The sequence below is a fragment of the Pseudocercospora fijiensis genome, assembly GCF_000340215.1.
Source record: "Pseudocercospora fijiensis CIRAD86 unplaced genomic scaffold MYCFIscaffold_5, whole genome shotgun sequence".
Taxonomy (NCBI): Eukaryota; Fungi; Ascomycota; class Dothideomycetes; order Mycosphaerellales; family Mycosphaerellaceae; genus Pseudocercospora; species Pseudocercospora fijiensis.
The window spans coordinates 344,703-358,283 of NW_006921536.1; the positions used below are offsets into that span (position 1 = coordinate 344,703).

The window sequence follows — 13,581 nt, forward strand, 5'->3', positions numbered from 1 at the left end:
GGTGTATTCTGCTTGTCGATGTTTACTGCCTGCGAGGTGCATAGCTACCAGGAAGCCAGATCCATTGGCTCGGAAGTCATCGACGCTAGTGGACTGTTGGCTTGGCGTCATGAGTGACGAACAGCGGGGAAGTCAGCGCTACATCCTATCCACCATATTGAACATATCGACATGAAATGGGAAACAACTTTCTTACTGCAGAATGGCGGCGCCAAAATCATGCAGTCGTCAATACATTCAGCATCCGACCCAGGTCATCCCAAGTCATCTAGTCGCGCCGCTGCCTCGATAACCCCAGGGAGCGAACATTTCACCACGAGCAAGACCTGGTCGCTACGACCGGTAGAACAGATGAGACTTGCCGCTACGTAACTGACAAGGCTGCGAATTTCTACCAAGTTGCACGTCGAAAGCTGGTCTTGTAGAGCTCAACTGCTTGTCAAGCGTTCCCTCAAGATTGGGTGATTGAAGGAGAACCCCTTTCAAGGTGCATAGTACGGCCTTAGACCAATATCGCCCAACGATGTGCGCCCGTCCTGATCATCTTTTATCTTGAGCTCTCGTGTGTCGGTATGCGAGTGGCATCGCCAGTACTGGAAAGACGAACATGAGCCCATGGAATGGCTAGTCCGGCGATGCCTGAAATTTTCTAGCCATCATTTTGGTCAGCAATCGATGGCTGTCGACATTCGAAGGTTTGAGTAGAGAGAGACCGAGTTTGTTGCTACCAGCGCCTGTCAAAGAAGAAGAGATATTCGTTGCGTTCATTTCGGAAGAAAGCCCTCTCCAGTCACCGTGAAACTAATCTCTAATGAAGCAGATTTTGCTTTTCGAAGTGCTGGCATATATCTTATAGGCTGACGCGATAGAAGATCAAGCGCACTCCTACAGAAAGAAATTGGATCTTGCCGAAACGCTTTACTCGGCTCTCGACATCGCTGGTCTCTGGTTCAAAACAGTCTCACCACCGCACCGTAGGGAAAAGACCGTCACGTTATAAGACAATGTCCTTCTTGCTTTCTCAGACTGCGCCATTATTACGCCATGCGACTCCTTGCGGTCGCCCTCTTGTCTAAGGCGAACTTCGCGTCGACAATAGCTGGTCACATGCCCGATATCGATGGGATGAGGTCTTTCAAAAGTCCTGTCTGGTCTTTCCCAGTTCTACCGCGCATCTTAGACGCTGGCTCTGATTTTACATCTGGGGGGGGTATCCTTGTAACAAGGGCAATGGCTGTTGCAAGTATTACATGTGTGTGCCTAGCAGCGGGACATGCGAACTTTGCGACGTATGCAACCATTGCGGAGACGACGGATGTACACAATGTCTATGCCAGCCAGACGAAAGCTTCAACTTCGGGATGAACAGTCCATGCTGCGCAGGCCATAGCTGTGTCCGATGCTCGAACGGGAGTAGCCAGTGCGTCGATGGATCAGCGGCCGATAAGTGCTACATTGATGGCGGTCATTTATATAATTCGTGGGATACTGGAGTCGATGCAAGTTTTTTGAGGTCTGCGCGCGACCAAGGCCATAAGAAAAGCGTGATCAGGCTTGATTAGTAAAGAGCGGTGCAAGGAGATACCTTTAAGCATAGCACAAGTAATGTCCTCTTCGTAAGCAAAACATTTGTTCTCACAATCGACCAAAGAATTTCATTCTATGATAGTTTCAAATATGTTATGATCAAGTATCCTGCCCTCACGATGTACATGCAAGTATCGGCAAGTGTTGGGAAGATCTGATACTGTGAGGGAAAGACCCGCGCTAGCCTGATCGAGAAGCTGATGTGGGTCCAACATTGCATGAGATGAATACATTCGCATACCACTTCTGAACGTAAGAGCAGCATATAGAACTAGTGGAAGAGCAGTGCTATAATAAGAAAGAGTGCGGAAAAGAGATCTATAGGCCTGATTCGCCGAAAAGCTTGGTCACAATCCCACACAACCAATTTCGAGCCCTACAACTTCAAAAACACAATGTCTCGACCTTTTTGGCATCAAAAAACTTGCAAAAAAAACAACATCATAGAGATGTAGTGCAGAATTCCAAGTTTATTCTACACGAATAACCTTGGGCCGAACCGTGGATCGCTACGATAAACATTAGCCTTAGGTAGCGCTTATTACAATGCCTTGACTACTCACAACACGGGGCCTCTTGCAGGTTGGTGTAAAGCCCAAAGCAAGAATCATACCACTAGACCATTCGGCCGCTGATGAAAGTGGTGGATTTCCAGAAGTATATCCAGGCTAATTTTCAACTGACTCATCTTCCGGCGGTGATCAGATGGGCAGAATGTTATGCTCTTTCATCATTTGACCCAAATCGATCATTTATTGAGTGCTGAATGCCGTATCTAGAAGTGTGGGAGAGATAATCGACCAAGGAGATGCATTGGTCAGCTGATAGTGGCCGAATTGAAGGCGAAGAAATGCCAAGCTTCCAGCGTCGACGTCTCTTGAGAGGTTAGGATCCTTGCTTGAAGGACAGCTTGTACGAGAAATCCAAACGGGCCAGATTAGGAGTTCGAAGGTAGTGATCAAGGCTGACTGATAAAGTCAAAGAGCGTATACTTGACCATGTACGCACGGGAGGCGCTTGCTTCACCTTCGGCATTGCATTCCTTGTGCATCACCACATGACGCCCATTGTAACGGCCCCAATTTTTCTCCTAGGACGGAAGCGAGATTCCTATACTCGCGACGAGCTAGTGGGAATTGAGCTCTTGACAAGACACTGATTCTTACATTCAGAAAGAGGAAAAGAAGAATCGGCCAAGATGGGCCTGCCACAACAAAGCAACGCTCCTACCTCAACGACACAACAACCGCCCTCCAAAGCCATCTCCGCCTCCCAGCTCCCACCCGAAGCCCTCGACCTCGCAACAAAACTCTTCGACTTCGCACGCACAGGTCAAACTTCAGCACTCGACCAATACATCTCCGCCGGCATCCCCGTAAACCTCACAAACCACAAAGGCGACACACTTCTCATGCTCGCAGCATACCACGGCCACCTTGAGACGTGCAAATTACTTGTAGAAAAGGGTGCAGATCTAGATATTTTGAATGATCGGGGTCAGAGTATTGTCGCTGGGGCTGTGTTTAAAGGGTATGAAGAGATTGTGAAATTGCTGGCGGAGAGGGGTGCGGATCTTGCGGCGGGGCAACCGAATGCTGTTGAGGCTGCGAGGATGTTTAATCGGAGGGAGATGTTGGGGTTGTTTGGAGTTGAGGAGTGATGGTGTGGGACAGAGAGGAGGAGGGGTTGAAGGTAGAAATGAGATATTGGGAGACGAAAGAGATGATTTGAACGACAGAGGCGACATATGATACTGCTATGGATAATGGGATATTTGTCTTCTTCGAGTTATGAGCAGGAGAAGGAGCTTTCGATAATTCGAAGAGTCAGTTCGAACCTGTCGGCAGAACACAAAGCGATATATGGATAAGGTTGGAAGTCGGAATGGAAAATGACAGTTTGTTTGTGTCGCATTGACTGGACATGACAAGAATCTCATGTTCACTGACAGTACTCCAGCTGTATACTTGTATCGATTGCAGAAGAGGTCAAACAATTATCTCGCCTTGGGTGTTCATCGGTTCAAATTTCGCTCCAAAGATTCCTCAATGCGTGGTGGTGCTGGTTTTGCAACGCCTGTCTGTCGGACCGGAAGCGAAAATCTCAATTTGCATGCAGTTTTGGGGCCTTAATCGGCAACAGTAATCCATCCTCATAATCCTCCTTGACCTGGTCGTGGAGCAATTTGGCGAGTTTATCAGTTCCCCATTCGATGCTATCACCAACCTTCTCGAGTGCGAGTCGAACCGTCGAAGTGGAGGGCTTTGGGCTGGAAGAGCTGTCGAAAGTTAGTCGCTCTGACGAATATGAGTAGGACTGCAATGCTGAGTGCAACGCTGCGTGTCAAAGACTTACCCAGAGCTTGATGGAGATCCATTCGGGGTGGGCCAAGGTGTACGATATCCAAACCCTCTGCCTCGTCTGTCAGTTGGCTTCCGGAGACCGGCTTCCTCGTCATCGGGAAGTCGAAATCGAAGGGATCGAGCAGCTTCTTGCGAATCGACCGACTTCGTAGCGTGGTGCGAGGATTTTGCGGTCGGCTTTGGCGTGTTCAGAACATGCCAACTCTTGTTAAGCGGGCTGGCCGAGCCATGGCTAGAAGCGCCATCACTCTGGTCGAGATACGACTTCTGCGAGCTGAAACCGTCGAATGATTTGCGCGTTCTCAAAGCAGGCGACGGCGCATGATCCGCAATGCTGATTCCCGGCACTGCAATTCCAAGTCCAACATATTTCACGCTCGTATCAACTGACAAATTCTTCTGCATCGCCCGCTTCCTCATCCCAGGTCGCAGCTCTCCATTGTCAAGCGCCGGCGAGTCTGCTGAAGTCGAAACCGCTTGCGGCGGCTCGAGCGTGGCGTTGAGCGTGTCCAGCTCATGTTCATCTCTGCTGGCTGCTGGCCGCAATTTTCTATTAACTGGCTTCGCCTTGCCATCGCCTCGGAAGCATCGTGGAGGAAATTGGACGAAGAAAAGAAGGATTGCTGCGACTACACCGAATGCTAGCCAGGCCGCGACTAGAGGACCGACATATGGTGGCAAGTCTGGTAGTGGGTCTGAGCGAGGGAGGCCGATTGATGGCGTCGCGGTAGCAGTTGAAATAGTAGTGGGCGTTACTATCTCGAGCGAAGGGCGCAGTCCGTTTGATGTGCCGATAGACTTCGAGACCTTGGAACTAGGCTGATATGTGAAACGCATTGATGTTGTCGGCAGCTGTTGGTGTTGCTGAGGCGCTGCCATTGCCATTGGCGGCATGCTTGCTGAACAGATGTATTTCGGTTTCTGGGTGGGTTCGGGATGCTACAGCTCTAAGGTCGCAAAGCGTCGTTGAAGTGCTGTATGGATGTCGCGCTGTGGGACTGTTGAACTGGGTCGGAGTCAAGTCGCTCGAATCAACGGTCTGTGTAATTGTTGACTGGGCTTCGAGGCATTTCAACCAAGTCCGTGCAGTCTTCACGCAGCCTGCAGAGAACAAACGGAGAATAAGTGAATAGCAATGCTTGGATAGCGTGAAGGATGCTACCTACCAAGACCATGCTAGTGAAGAAGTCAAGCTACTCGTCATCCACTCTCGCTCTCTTTCCTTTGCCACCTGCATCATCGTCCGCAGCTCTCTTCGACCCGCCTGATGCTGCAGCAATGCCTGCCTCAATACCAAAAGGATCATCACCACGGTCGCGCTCGAATTGCACCGGCCCTGATCTCGCTTCTGCAGTCTCCGTCCCTTTGAATCCACTCTTGGGCGCTCGTCCCAGCGTGTCAAATCGTTTGGTGCCTTGAATCTTTTCTAGTGTCTCACCGCCGTCTTCTCCATCGTCCTCATCGCCCACGGTGGGCCTATATATGGAGTTCAGGGCGTCGCGATCGGCAAACAAAGGTTTGTCGTAAGCCTGGTCCTCGTTGAATCCAGCAGCAAACCCCGAGCTCTGGTTGAACAACCGAGAGTCATACATGGCCTCTTTACTTTGCGTAGGTTTGGCCAAACCCAGCGCCACCTTCTCACCAATATCGCGGTTCTGCTCTCTAGCCATCATTTGCATCTTCCGCTCATGGCCCATGTTCTTTCGTGCCATCTCCCGCTTTGCTTCCTGTTTGCGCTCCGCACGTTGTTTCTCACGCTCACGGCGATCTCGATCGCCGTCTCGTCCTCCGCTGCGGCTCCTGCTTCGACTGCGTGATCGAGACGAGTATGATGAGTACGAGGAGCGACTGTTCACGGATCTGCTTCGCGATCGGCCGCGATCTGAGCCTCGTCGCCGAGTAGCTGCAGCTGCCTTGTCCTCTCGTGCCTTCATGGCTAGCTGCCGCAGATGCTCCTCCTGTGCCTCCTTCTCCTTCTCCGCTAGTCGTTGCTGCATGCGATGTCTCTGCTGCACCTCCTCTCTCGCGTGTCTGTCTGCTGTGTGTAAAGCCTCTGCAAACTGTGCGAACTTGTCGTTGATCGTTACGTCTTGCAGGCCTCTTCCGTCAGCCGCCAGTCGTTTGTCGAGCGGCACTGTGTATCCCTTGGGATTTTTCCAATTTGACACGGGCGGCGGGATCTTCCATGCTTCCTGATCTTCAGCGGTCAATTTGCGAGGCGGCGAGTGCATGACAGGAGGTGGCGGAGAGGGAGGTCCGCGGGGAATCTTCTTGATCTTGTGCTTCGGTGGTTCCATAGGGTCCTGTTGCCGTTGCACGATCTTCATGATCCGGTCCTGCTTCTTGCTGGTATCCCCCATTTGGTTGGCAGGAGTGTATCGAACGAACGTCGGCTCCGGCCTGGTTGTGCCTTTGACATTCTTTGGCTTCTGCGCTGCTAGAGTTCCATCCACTAGCCCTTGCAGCGCCTTCTGCGTTCGCTCTTTGCTCGCCTGCACCTCCTCCTCGCTCGGTCGCTCCAGGCTGATGTCTCCCACATCTGCTCGTTGTCGAAGCGGGATGAGATCCTTGAAGCTCGCGTGCACGATTCTGTTTTCTCCATGACCCCTGCGTGCTATAGCGTCATATTTGACCTTCCCCTCGCTGTCTACTTGAAGTGCGAGCGCATTCGAAGTTGAAGGCTGGTTCTTGCGGCCCATGTCGAGCGGGTACTGTGCCATGGGCACTTCTGGAAATGCACCACCATCGCCAAAGTCTTCTGCATTCCGTGGTCGCCATCCTGATCGCTGGCCGTATGGCGGCGGTCCAGATCTCTTCACAACCAATTGAGATGATTCTAGTTCGCGTGCGCCGACAACTCGCGGTCCTTTCTGCTGCGTATGTGTCGGTAACTCCTCATCTTCGCCGGTATATTTTGGCTTGGGCAATGCGCTCGATATAGATGTCCTCGAGGCTGCGAGCGACATCTTGTTGGTTTGTTGAGAATAGCAATGATGTGGTAGAATCGCAACTGAACTTGAAATCTCCCCAGTCATGAGTCGGATACTGCCGCAGGATAAACTCTAAATTTTGAACCTGACTCGCGGCCAAGACTTTGCCAGTCTTCAATCTCAATCTGTGTTCTGTGCTCTACATTCGCGCGTTATGAAATTTTCTCGATTACCCTGAGCCCGAGCTCCAGGTTGGATATGAGATCTAATGCTGGGATTCTAGGCAACGGCATGATTTGCGGGTAGGCAAAGCTATGTCAGAAGAACTACTGGATGAAGTCACGTCCATCAACTCCATCTACGGCGACAACACGTTAAGTCTCTTGGAGAGCCAGCTGTACATTCTGGTCCTACCAGCTCAACCGCACATATCTCTACGTCTGGGTTTCCCTTCAGACTATCCAGATGCGCCCCCGTCTGTTCTCGGCACACAGTCTGTCGGGAGTGATACGGCCAAAGGCGAAGGCAACCAGGTTGTCGAGGTGGTCCGAGAAGTGCTCGCAGAGGTCTACACTGCGGGAGCCCCATGCATTTTCGATCTCATCGAGGAATCCGGTCAGAAACTTCAGCAGCTCGGCCTTGACCAGAGCTCAAAGGACCAGGAACAACAAACTGCTCAAGCGAACGGTCAGGATGCCCACTCTCACGGCCAGGACTGGGCTGATTCTGACGGTCAGCAGCCTTTAGAAGAGTTAGGAGACCCTCCCCCATGGACCTTATCAGAAGTCATCACGGAGAAGAAGTCGGTCTTCGTGGCTCGTGCTGCACCTGTAATTTCAGTCGACGAAGCGAAAGCATACCTTGCGCACCTACTTGCTACTGACAAGAAAGTTGCCAAAGCTACGCATAACATCACTGCATGGCGAATTCGAGGCCAGGGCGGCGTGCAGTATCAAGATTCCGACGATGATGGTGAAACTGCAGCAGGAGGTCGACTTCTTCATCTGCTCGAGCTAATGGATTCCTGGAATGTCATGGTAGTGGTGACTCGATGGTACGGCGGCGTACATCTTGGTCCTGACCGCTTTCGTCTGATTAATCAATGCGGAAGAGACGCCGTCGTCAAGGCAGGCTTTGGACCGCAAGAGGAAGGCGGTGCAGGCAAGAAGAAAGGCAAAAAATGATCATGCCCTCTGACAGCTGCATTGCAAGCTGCGAAAGTTATCATTGTGCCGAGGAAGATGTAGTTCGGAACATTGCTCGAACTCTGAGTGGTGTGCAACGCATGTTCAGGGCGCATCGCAGAACGCTCTGCAAAAGTTTCCGTGCATGCTCCTGCATCACGCGGATCAGCAATACTACTGCAGTGTTCAAAGATTGGCGAAGAGGCTCAGCAAAGCTCAAAAGCTCAAAGCGGTATATGAACAACTTCGAGCTGCGCTTCGCATGTCGATCACTTGTTTAGAAAGACATATTTGCCGAGCTCAAGTTTGGCCGGCTCGAGGATATGCGACGAGAAGACGAAATTCAAGGCGGCTTCGATGCGCAAGTGCAGTACAGAATGTTCTGCAACGAGCACGCTACCACTACACCTGGTAATGTGCATTCGCACAATCGTCAATCTCGGGTCTTATAGCGAACCAGATTGGAACAGTGTCCAGGCTGCCTGGGCAGCATCAGACGTCCAATGCATCGCATTGCGAGCTGCTGACCTTGCCTCAAGAGGTTACGAGGAAGATAGCGAGAACGTTGTAGAATCATTCATCCAACATCCCCAAAGAGCTTCATCAAACATCATCTGCAGATTCGCAAGTCAAAGAACATGCTGCGAAGCCATGACGCTGTCGTACTCAAGCCATGGACCGTCTCAGACACTGGCGTCGCATCGTCTGAGAACTTGCCACACGAGGCTGAAACAAACGGTATCCAGACCCAGACAAGCACTCTGGGGAAAGGGTTCAGGACTTGATTCAAGATCGATAGATGGCTTGAGATGGTCAATTTTCTCCTGGTCACGCTCAGACCTGATCAACTGATCAATCGACCAGGCCTCAAGGATTCCATTGCGTCCAGAAGACGTAATGTGGTGCTGCGCACGCGCCGTATGCACTCTCGTCACAACGCAATCTCGTCGCCCTACATCTAAATACATGGACCTGATGATGATCGAAATTTTCCAGGAAATACTGTCCATGGCTCGATCGTGGGGGCGAGTGTTGAATCAAAAGCATCGTCGTCCATGAAAGCACATGTGATCTTTCCAAGGCGCATTGGCGCTGGCGTACCTACATACAGTAATCTCGATCCGCTGATCTTCACATGGAGCAAGCCAGATATTGAAGACCAACGTGACTGCATGTGACTACCAGAACAGGTCTAGATACCAGCATGGCACCACAGTGCCGAAAGACTACTGCCGCATACATCCCTGCAGCTGCACTACTACTGAGCTACCCCAAGCTGTGTCGCCATCAAAATTCAATAGCGCATTGACCGCGACCGCGATCCGCCCTTGTTAACGAAAACATTCGCATTTGAGTTGCAATGTATTTTTCGGAGAGAAGAGCTGCATAATAAGAGAGAGAGAGAGAAGAAAAAAAAAACCTCCGAGGTTTAGAATACCGGTCGTAGTCTCATCATCAGTCTCACTGCCCGGCGGCGGCGCGCGGAACATTATTATCATCTCCAACAAACAATCTATTAGTAGTCAGCATAATTGATTACTTGATTAATGGAATAATGAAACTTCCAAGTTTGAGATAGAACACTGTCCAAAACATCAACCAACCCAGCTACCTAGAATACCTAGCGAACCAATCAACAATCAATAATCAGGCCACTCTGATGAACACCGTCGTACCGATATCACACATCTCATCTCTCATCAGGAGACAGACTACCCACACAGTCACGTTCCGCAAACTGTGATGAAACATGCTGTTTGCATCGTGTACCTGTGTGATGATGATGATGATGATGATGAGAGCTGGAAACTAGGTAAGTGGGACCTGGTAAAACCAGGAACCCCAGCTTGCTTTCTTTCTGGCACCAGAAGTGCCAAGAAGTCAACAGCCGTGGTGCGGCGCGCGCGACGGTAACAATTAACTTAAAGCGTGAAGATGTGGCCGGAACGTGACTTGACTTGTTGACTTGTTGGAGAGAGAGATTTTTTTTTCGCGCCAACAATGGCTGTATGTTGTGTTCCACACCAGCTTGGTAGTAGGATAGAAATCATAGAGATATAGAGTCCTATCTTGCACGAATTCATCGGCGATCTTTGAAAGTCGGGGCGGATGAACTGAGGCTGACTAGGTAGTGTTCGTGGTCGTGCCGGTGGAGTCGATGAGGTATGTAGTCAGAGCCGAAGGATTGCCGACAATTGCTATACTTATTACAAAATCTGTATCATAGTTTCACTTTCACTTCATTCCTTCATAAATAAAAAGACATGATAGAGGTAATAATATAATAATATTACAGTCTTATCAGCTGCTAAAATGACGCTAGCAAGAAGAAAAAAAAACATGCCCTGCTAGTATGGCACATGGCAATCTGGCAGACGCTTTCTCCATCTCAATATGCAAAGAGAAAACAAGAAAAAAAAAAGTAGAGACCCGCTCTGAACACGCACGCCTGTATCGTAAAAATCTCTCTCATCTCATGGTATCGTGTCAGTTGGTATTGGTAACAAACGAAAAAAAAAACAAATCTCTCGCTCTCGCTCTTTCACTCTCGTCATCATCAAGCACGAAGTTCCAGTGTAGAATTTTTTCTAATTCACCTGGACACTCATGCTGCGTTGTCGGATATATAGTGGTCGTTGCCGTAGCGGGAATTCAGGACCGCTGTCGTATTCGTCGGGACACGGAGGGAGTTTGATTGGAGGTGCACGCTCGTTCGCGGCTCGCGCGATCATCTTGGGCCGCCGAGTTATGCTCGTGCTTCCGGAGCGTGCGCGTACACGTGGCTGTGACACCTCGCGTGTAGCGTTGACGATCTCCGCTGCCTGCATGTCTTCCAATCGTATATCCACGGACTCTCTGCGCATGAGATTTTTGATGGCCGAGAATTTTGGACCTCTGGTTGAAATCAATTTTGATTGCCTCTGTGCAGATGTTGGTGGTGTCGAAGGCGAAGAATTTGAGATGGTTGGCGACAGTGCGCTTGCTGCCTCCATGAGGTCGATGTGCCGGGAATAGATCTTCTTGTTTGTGTCGAGTGATAATGGCGTTTCCTCATCGATTGAGCTCGGTGCGGTGGAGGCCGGTGAGTTCGGACTTGAAGATGAGATGGAGTCACGGCGACTGGATCTGCTCTGAGAGTCCCGACTGCTTCGTACGCTCCGAGACAAATCTATAGAGCTGCCTCGTGCTGGGATTGGTAGGGAGTGTCGCTCTGAAGTCATAGATGAGCTCGAGAATGGCCGGGGAACACTTCTCGTTGGACTTTTCGACATCGATACAACACGAGGCCTGCCGACAGGGTGAATCTTTATTGCTTTGGCTTGAATGCATCGTTGCGATGACTGGGCAGAGCTCTCTGCCAATGATTCGGGTAATGAGTAGACACTGCTGAAGCTGGCCGTGGACCTCAGGCTAGGAGCGTCATGGTCGATAGGTGAGACAGCTTCCTCCTCTGAAGCATAGCCATGCCAGAATACCGGTTCGTTGAGGATGTCAAGAATGGAAGCAGAAGCCTTGCAATAGGTAGTTGGCTTGTGGTACAGCTCGCCCTCTATGCCGACCATGGACGATGGCAGTTTGGTTTCGGGCATGGTTGGTTGATTGAAAAGTTGTTCCAGGGGGATTGTAGAATTGATGAAGGAGTGGTCGATGCAACGAGATGTAGTGGAATCAGCCATGGGGTCGTAAGTGCCGTAGGCAATGGTTGACAATTCGGGTTGCCTCGCGTGAAGGACGGAAACGAGCCGGTATTCAATAACGCCCAGTAGCGCGCTAGGGTGTCTGGCGAGAATGACGATAAGGCTCGATAGCAGGGACGGACGGACGGTGACTGCGGAGTGAATGCAGGGCTGTGGCCGGGATGTTCCCAGGAGCCTGAGGGCCTGAGACGGCAGCCAGTCGGCAAGGTGCTTGTGATTCTCGTAGTCCGGTGGTGATAATGTTCCAGCTTGCGTTTGGGAAGGAGGCGGAGATGGATCAAACAGCAAACGACATGACGTGTGTCTCTCGGTGGGGTCGATGGGAGTTGCGATGGTGGTGGTGGGTGGTTGGTGGTGTATGATATGATTGCCTCAGCGCCAGCACGAACCGGAATGTCCGCGGTGGCAGACGTAATAATGGTGGCAATGGCGATGGCAACACCAGTTTTGGGCGTAGTGATGTGTGCTGAGCGTTGTGCGTGCAGCAGAGTCTCAGGGCCGGGCAGTTTGGTGCAGGGACTTCGGAGGGTTAAGTAAGGATGGTTGGCAACGCGCTACGTCCGGAGGTGTCACGATTGGGGGTGTGGGAGAGATTACTTGATCGAGGAGCAGTGGAGCACTCCTGCAGAGCGCGGGCAAACTCTGGGCACATGCCATGCATTATTGCCAGCAGGACTCAGAAGCTTCGCAGGCGGCCGGAGTGCATGTGAAGGCAAATAATGCTGCCGTGCAATGCACAATGCACAATGCACAATGCACAATGCACAATGCACTCCAGGACGGGAGACAATGGTGATGGTGATGGTCACCTGGGCGAAGGATGGGATGGTGGTGTAGGCGTCGGGTATTCTGGGCACCACGTTTGCGGCTGTCGCAATGGAGGCACCGCCGCCCTCCGCCCTCCGCCCTCCGCCCTCCGCCCTCCGCCCTCCGCCCTCCGCCCTCCGCCCTCCCGCTCGCCAGCAGCGCGCTGTCTGACTGTGTCTGTACTACTACACATCTCGGACGCACCAAAGCGAGTATCCGACGTGCGCGTGCGCGTGCGCGTGCGCGTGCCAGGCCTGTGCGCATTCCAAGAATCTACATTCTACACGTCCTTCTCGAAGCCGTCCATGCCCGTGCGAACAGGCCTGCTCCCGGTTTGGTGCTTTTCGCAGCAAAACCTCCGAGTCCGTTGTCATTGTTGCATGTATCGATACTCACGGGCCATCGCACGCTCGCACTTGCCGAACCATGTATACTGTACATCCTGCCTCCCTAAGGTAGTACACGCGCGCCTTGGCGTCTTGGCCCTACCTCCGCCGGCGCCCGCCAGATTTCAATTTTCGCCCTCTGCACCAGCTTGTGTGTCACTCCCGTCGCCCATCGCTCCGCTTCTCTCACCGCACTCCCACCGCACCGCACCGCACCGCACAATATCCATCTCTTCGACCGCACTTGGCGTCCGCCCCGTTATCATATAGTTCTACCTTGATACAACACTGTCGATGTACATGCACGTGCCACGCCTAGCCCTTCCGAGTTCAGGCATGCCATGCCTTGCAACGCGCCGGGTTATGGAGTTTATCTCAGTTCGTGGCCCGTGCACTGCAAACCCTGTCACCCAAGAATAGCATCGACAGCTTCCAACTTCAATCATTCTAGCATCCTATAGGCTTCGAAAGGACTGACTTTGAGCTTCAATCCCTATAGAACGCTCGAGAATCAGGGACATAAGATACATCCAACACAATCGTTATCGGCAGTCTAGTAGTAGCAACACAGGTTAACCCTAAGAAAATGTTATAGCTACCCCCTGATCACCACGGGCATCGAGGAC

The 13,581-nt window shown here is 51.5% G+C and overlaps 6 protein-coding genes across 6 annotated transcripts; 3 read left to right on the plus strand and 3 right to left on the minus strand.

Annotated features, from left to right (window-relative positions):
• Positions 1-18: 18 nt before the first annotated feature.
• MYCFIDRAFT_175232 (uncharacterized protein) lies at positions 19-2,746 on the plus strand (the record flags this gene model as incomplete). Its single annotated transcript, XM_007929059.1, has 20 exons — positions 19-106; positions 137-263; positions 299-416; positions 445-461; positions 496-525; positions 558-695; positions 732-835; positions 879-988; positions 1,026-1,059; positions 1,100-1,218; positions 1,245-1,544; positions 1,593-1,728; positions 1,811-1,861; positions 1,902-1,984; positions 2,035-2,088; positions 2,123-2,173; positions 2,207-2,346; positions 2,378-2,414; positions 2,446-2,530; positions 2,565-2,746. The coding sequence occupies 20 exons, from the start codon at positions 19-21 to the stop codon at positions 2,744-2,746; spliced, it is 2,004 nt and encodes a 667-aa protein (XP_007927250.1).
• Positions 2,747-2,785: 39 nt separating this feature from the next.
• MYCFIDRAFT_32459 (uncharacterized protein) lies at positions 2,786-3,247 on the plus strand (the record flags this gene model as incomplete). Its single annotated transcript, XM_007928760.1, has 1 exon — positions 2,786-3,247. The coding sequence occupies one exon, from the start codon at positions 2,786-2,788 to the stop codon at positions 3,245-3,247; it is 462 nt and encodes a 153-aa protein (XP_007926951.1).
• Positions 3,248-3,690: 443 nt separating this feature from the next.
• Positions 3,691-4,844, minus strand: MYCFIDRAFT_78893 (uncharacterized protein; the record flags this gene model as incomplete). Its single annotated transcript, XM_007928995.1, has 2 exons — positions 3,691-3,865; positions 3,943-4,844. The coding sequence occupies 2 exons, from the start codon at positions 4,842-4,844 to the stop codon at positions 3,691-3,693; spliced, it is 1,077 nt and encodes a 358-aa protein (XP_007927186.1).
• Positions 4,411-6,916, minus strand: MYCFIDRAFT_154328 (uncharacterized protein; the record flags this gene model as incomplete). Its single annotated transcript, XM_007929060.1, has 2 exons — positions 4,411-5,051; positions 5,117-6,916. One exon carries the CDS (start codon positions 6,914-6,916, stop codon positions 5,144-5,146), a length of 1,773 nt encoding a protein of 590 aa, XP_007927251.1. The 3' UTR covers positions 4,411-5,051; positions 5,117-5,143.
• A 278-nt stretch (positions 6,917-7,194) lies between these two features.
• On the plus strand, positions 7,195-8,064 carry MYCFIDRAFT_32495 (uncharacterized protein; the record flags this gene model as incomplete). Its single annotated transcript, XM_007928761.1, has 1 exon — positions 7,195-8,064. One exon carries the CDS (start codon positions 7,195-7,197, stop codon positions 8,062-8,064), a length of 870 nt encoding a protein of 289 aa, XP_007926952.1.
• Positions 8,065-10,652: 2,588 nt separating this feature from the next.
• Positions 10,653-10,928, minus strand: MYCFIDRAFT_188646 (uncharacterized protein; the record flags this gene model as incomplete). Its single annotated transcript, XM_007929061.1, has 1 exon — positions 10,653-10,928. One exon carries the CDS (start codon positions 10,926-10,928, stop codon positions 10,653-10,655), a length of 276 nt encoding a protein of 91 aa, XP_007927252.1.
• Between the last annotated feature and the right edge of the window lie 2,653 nt (positions 10,929-13,581).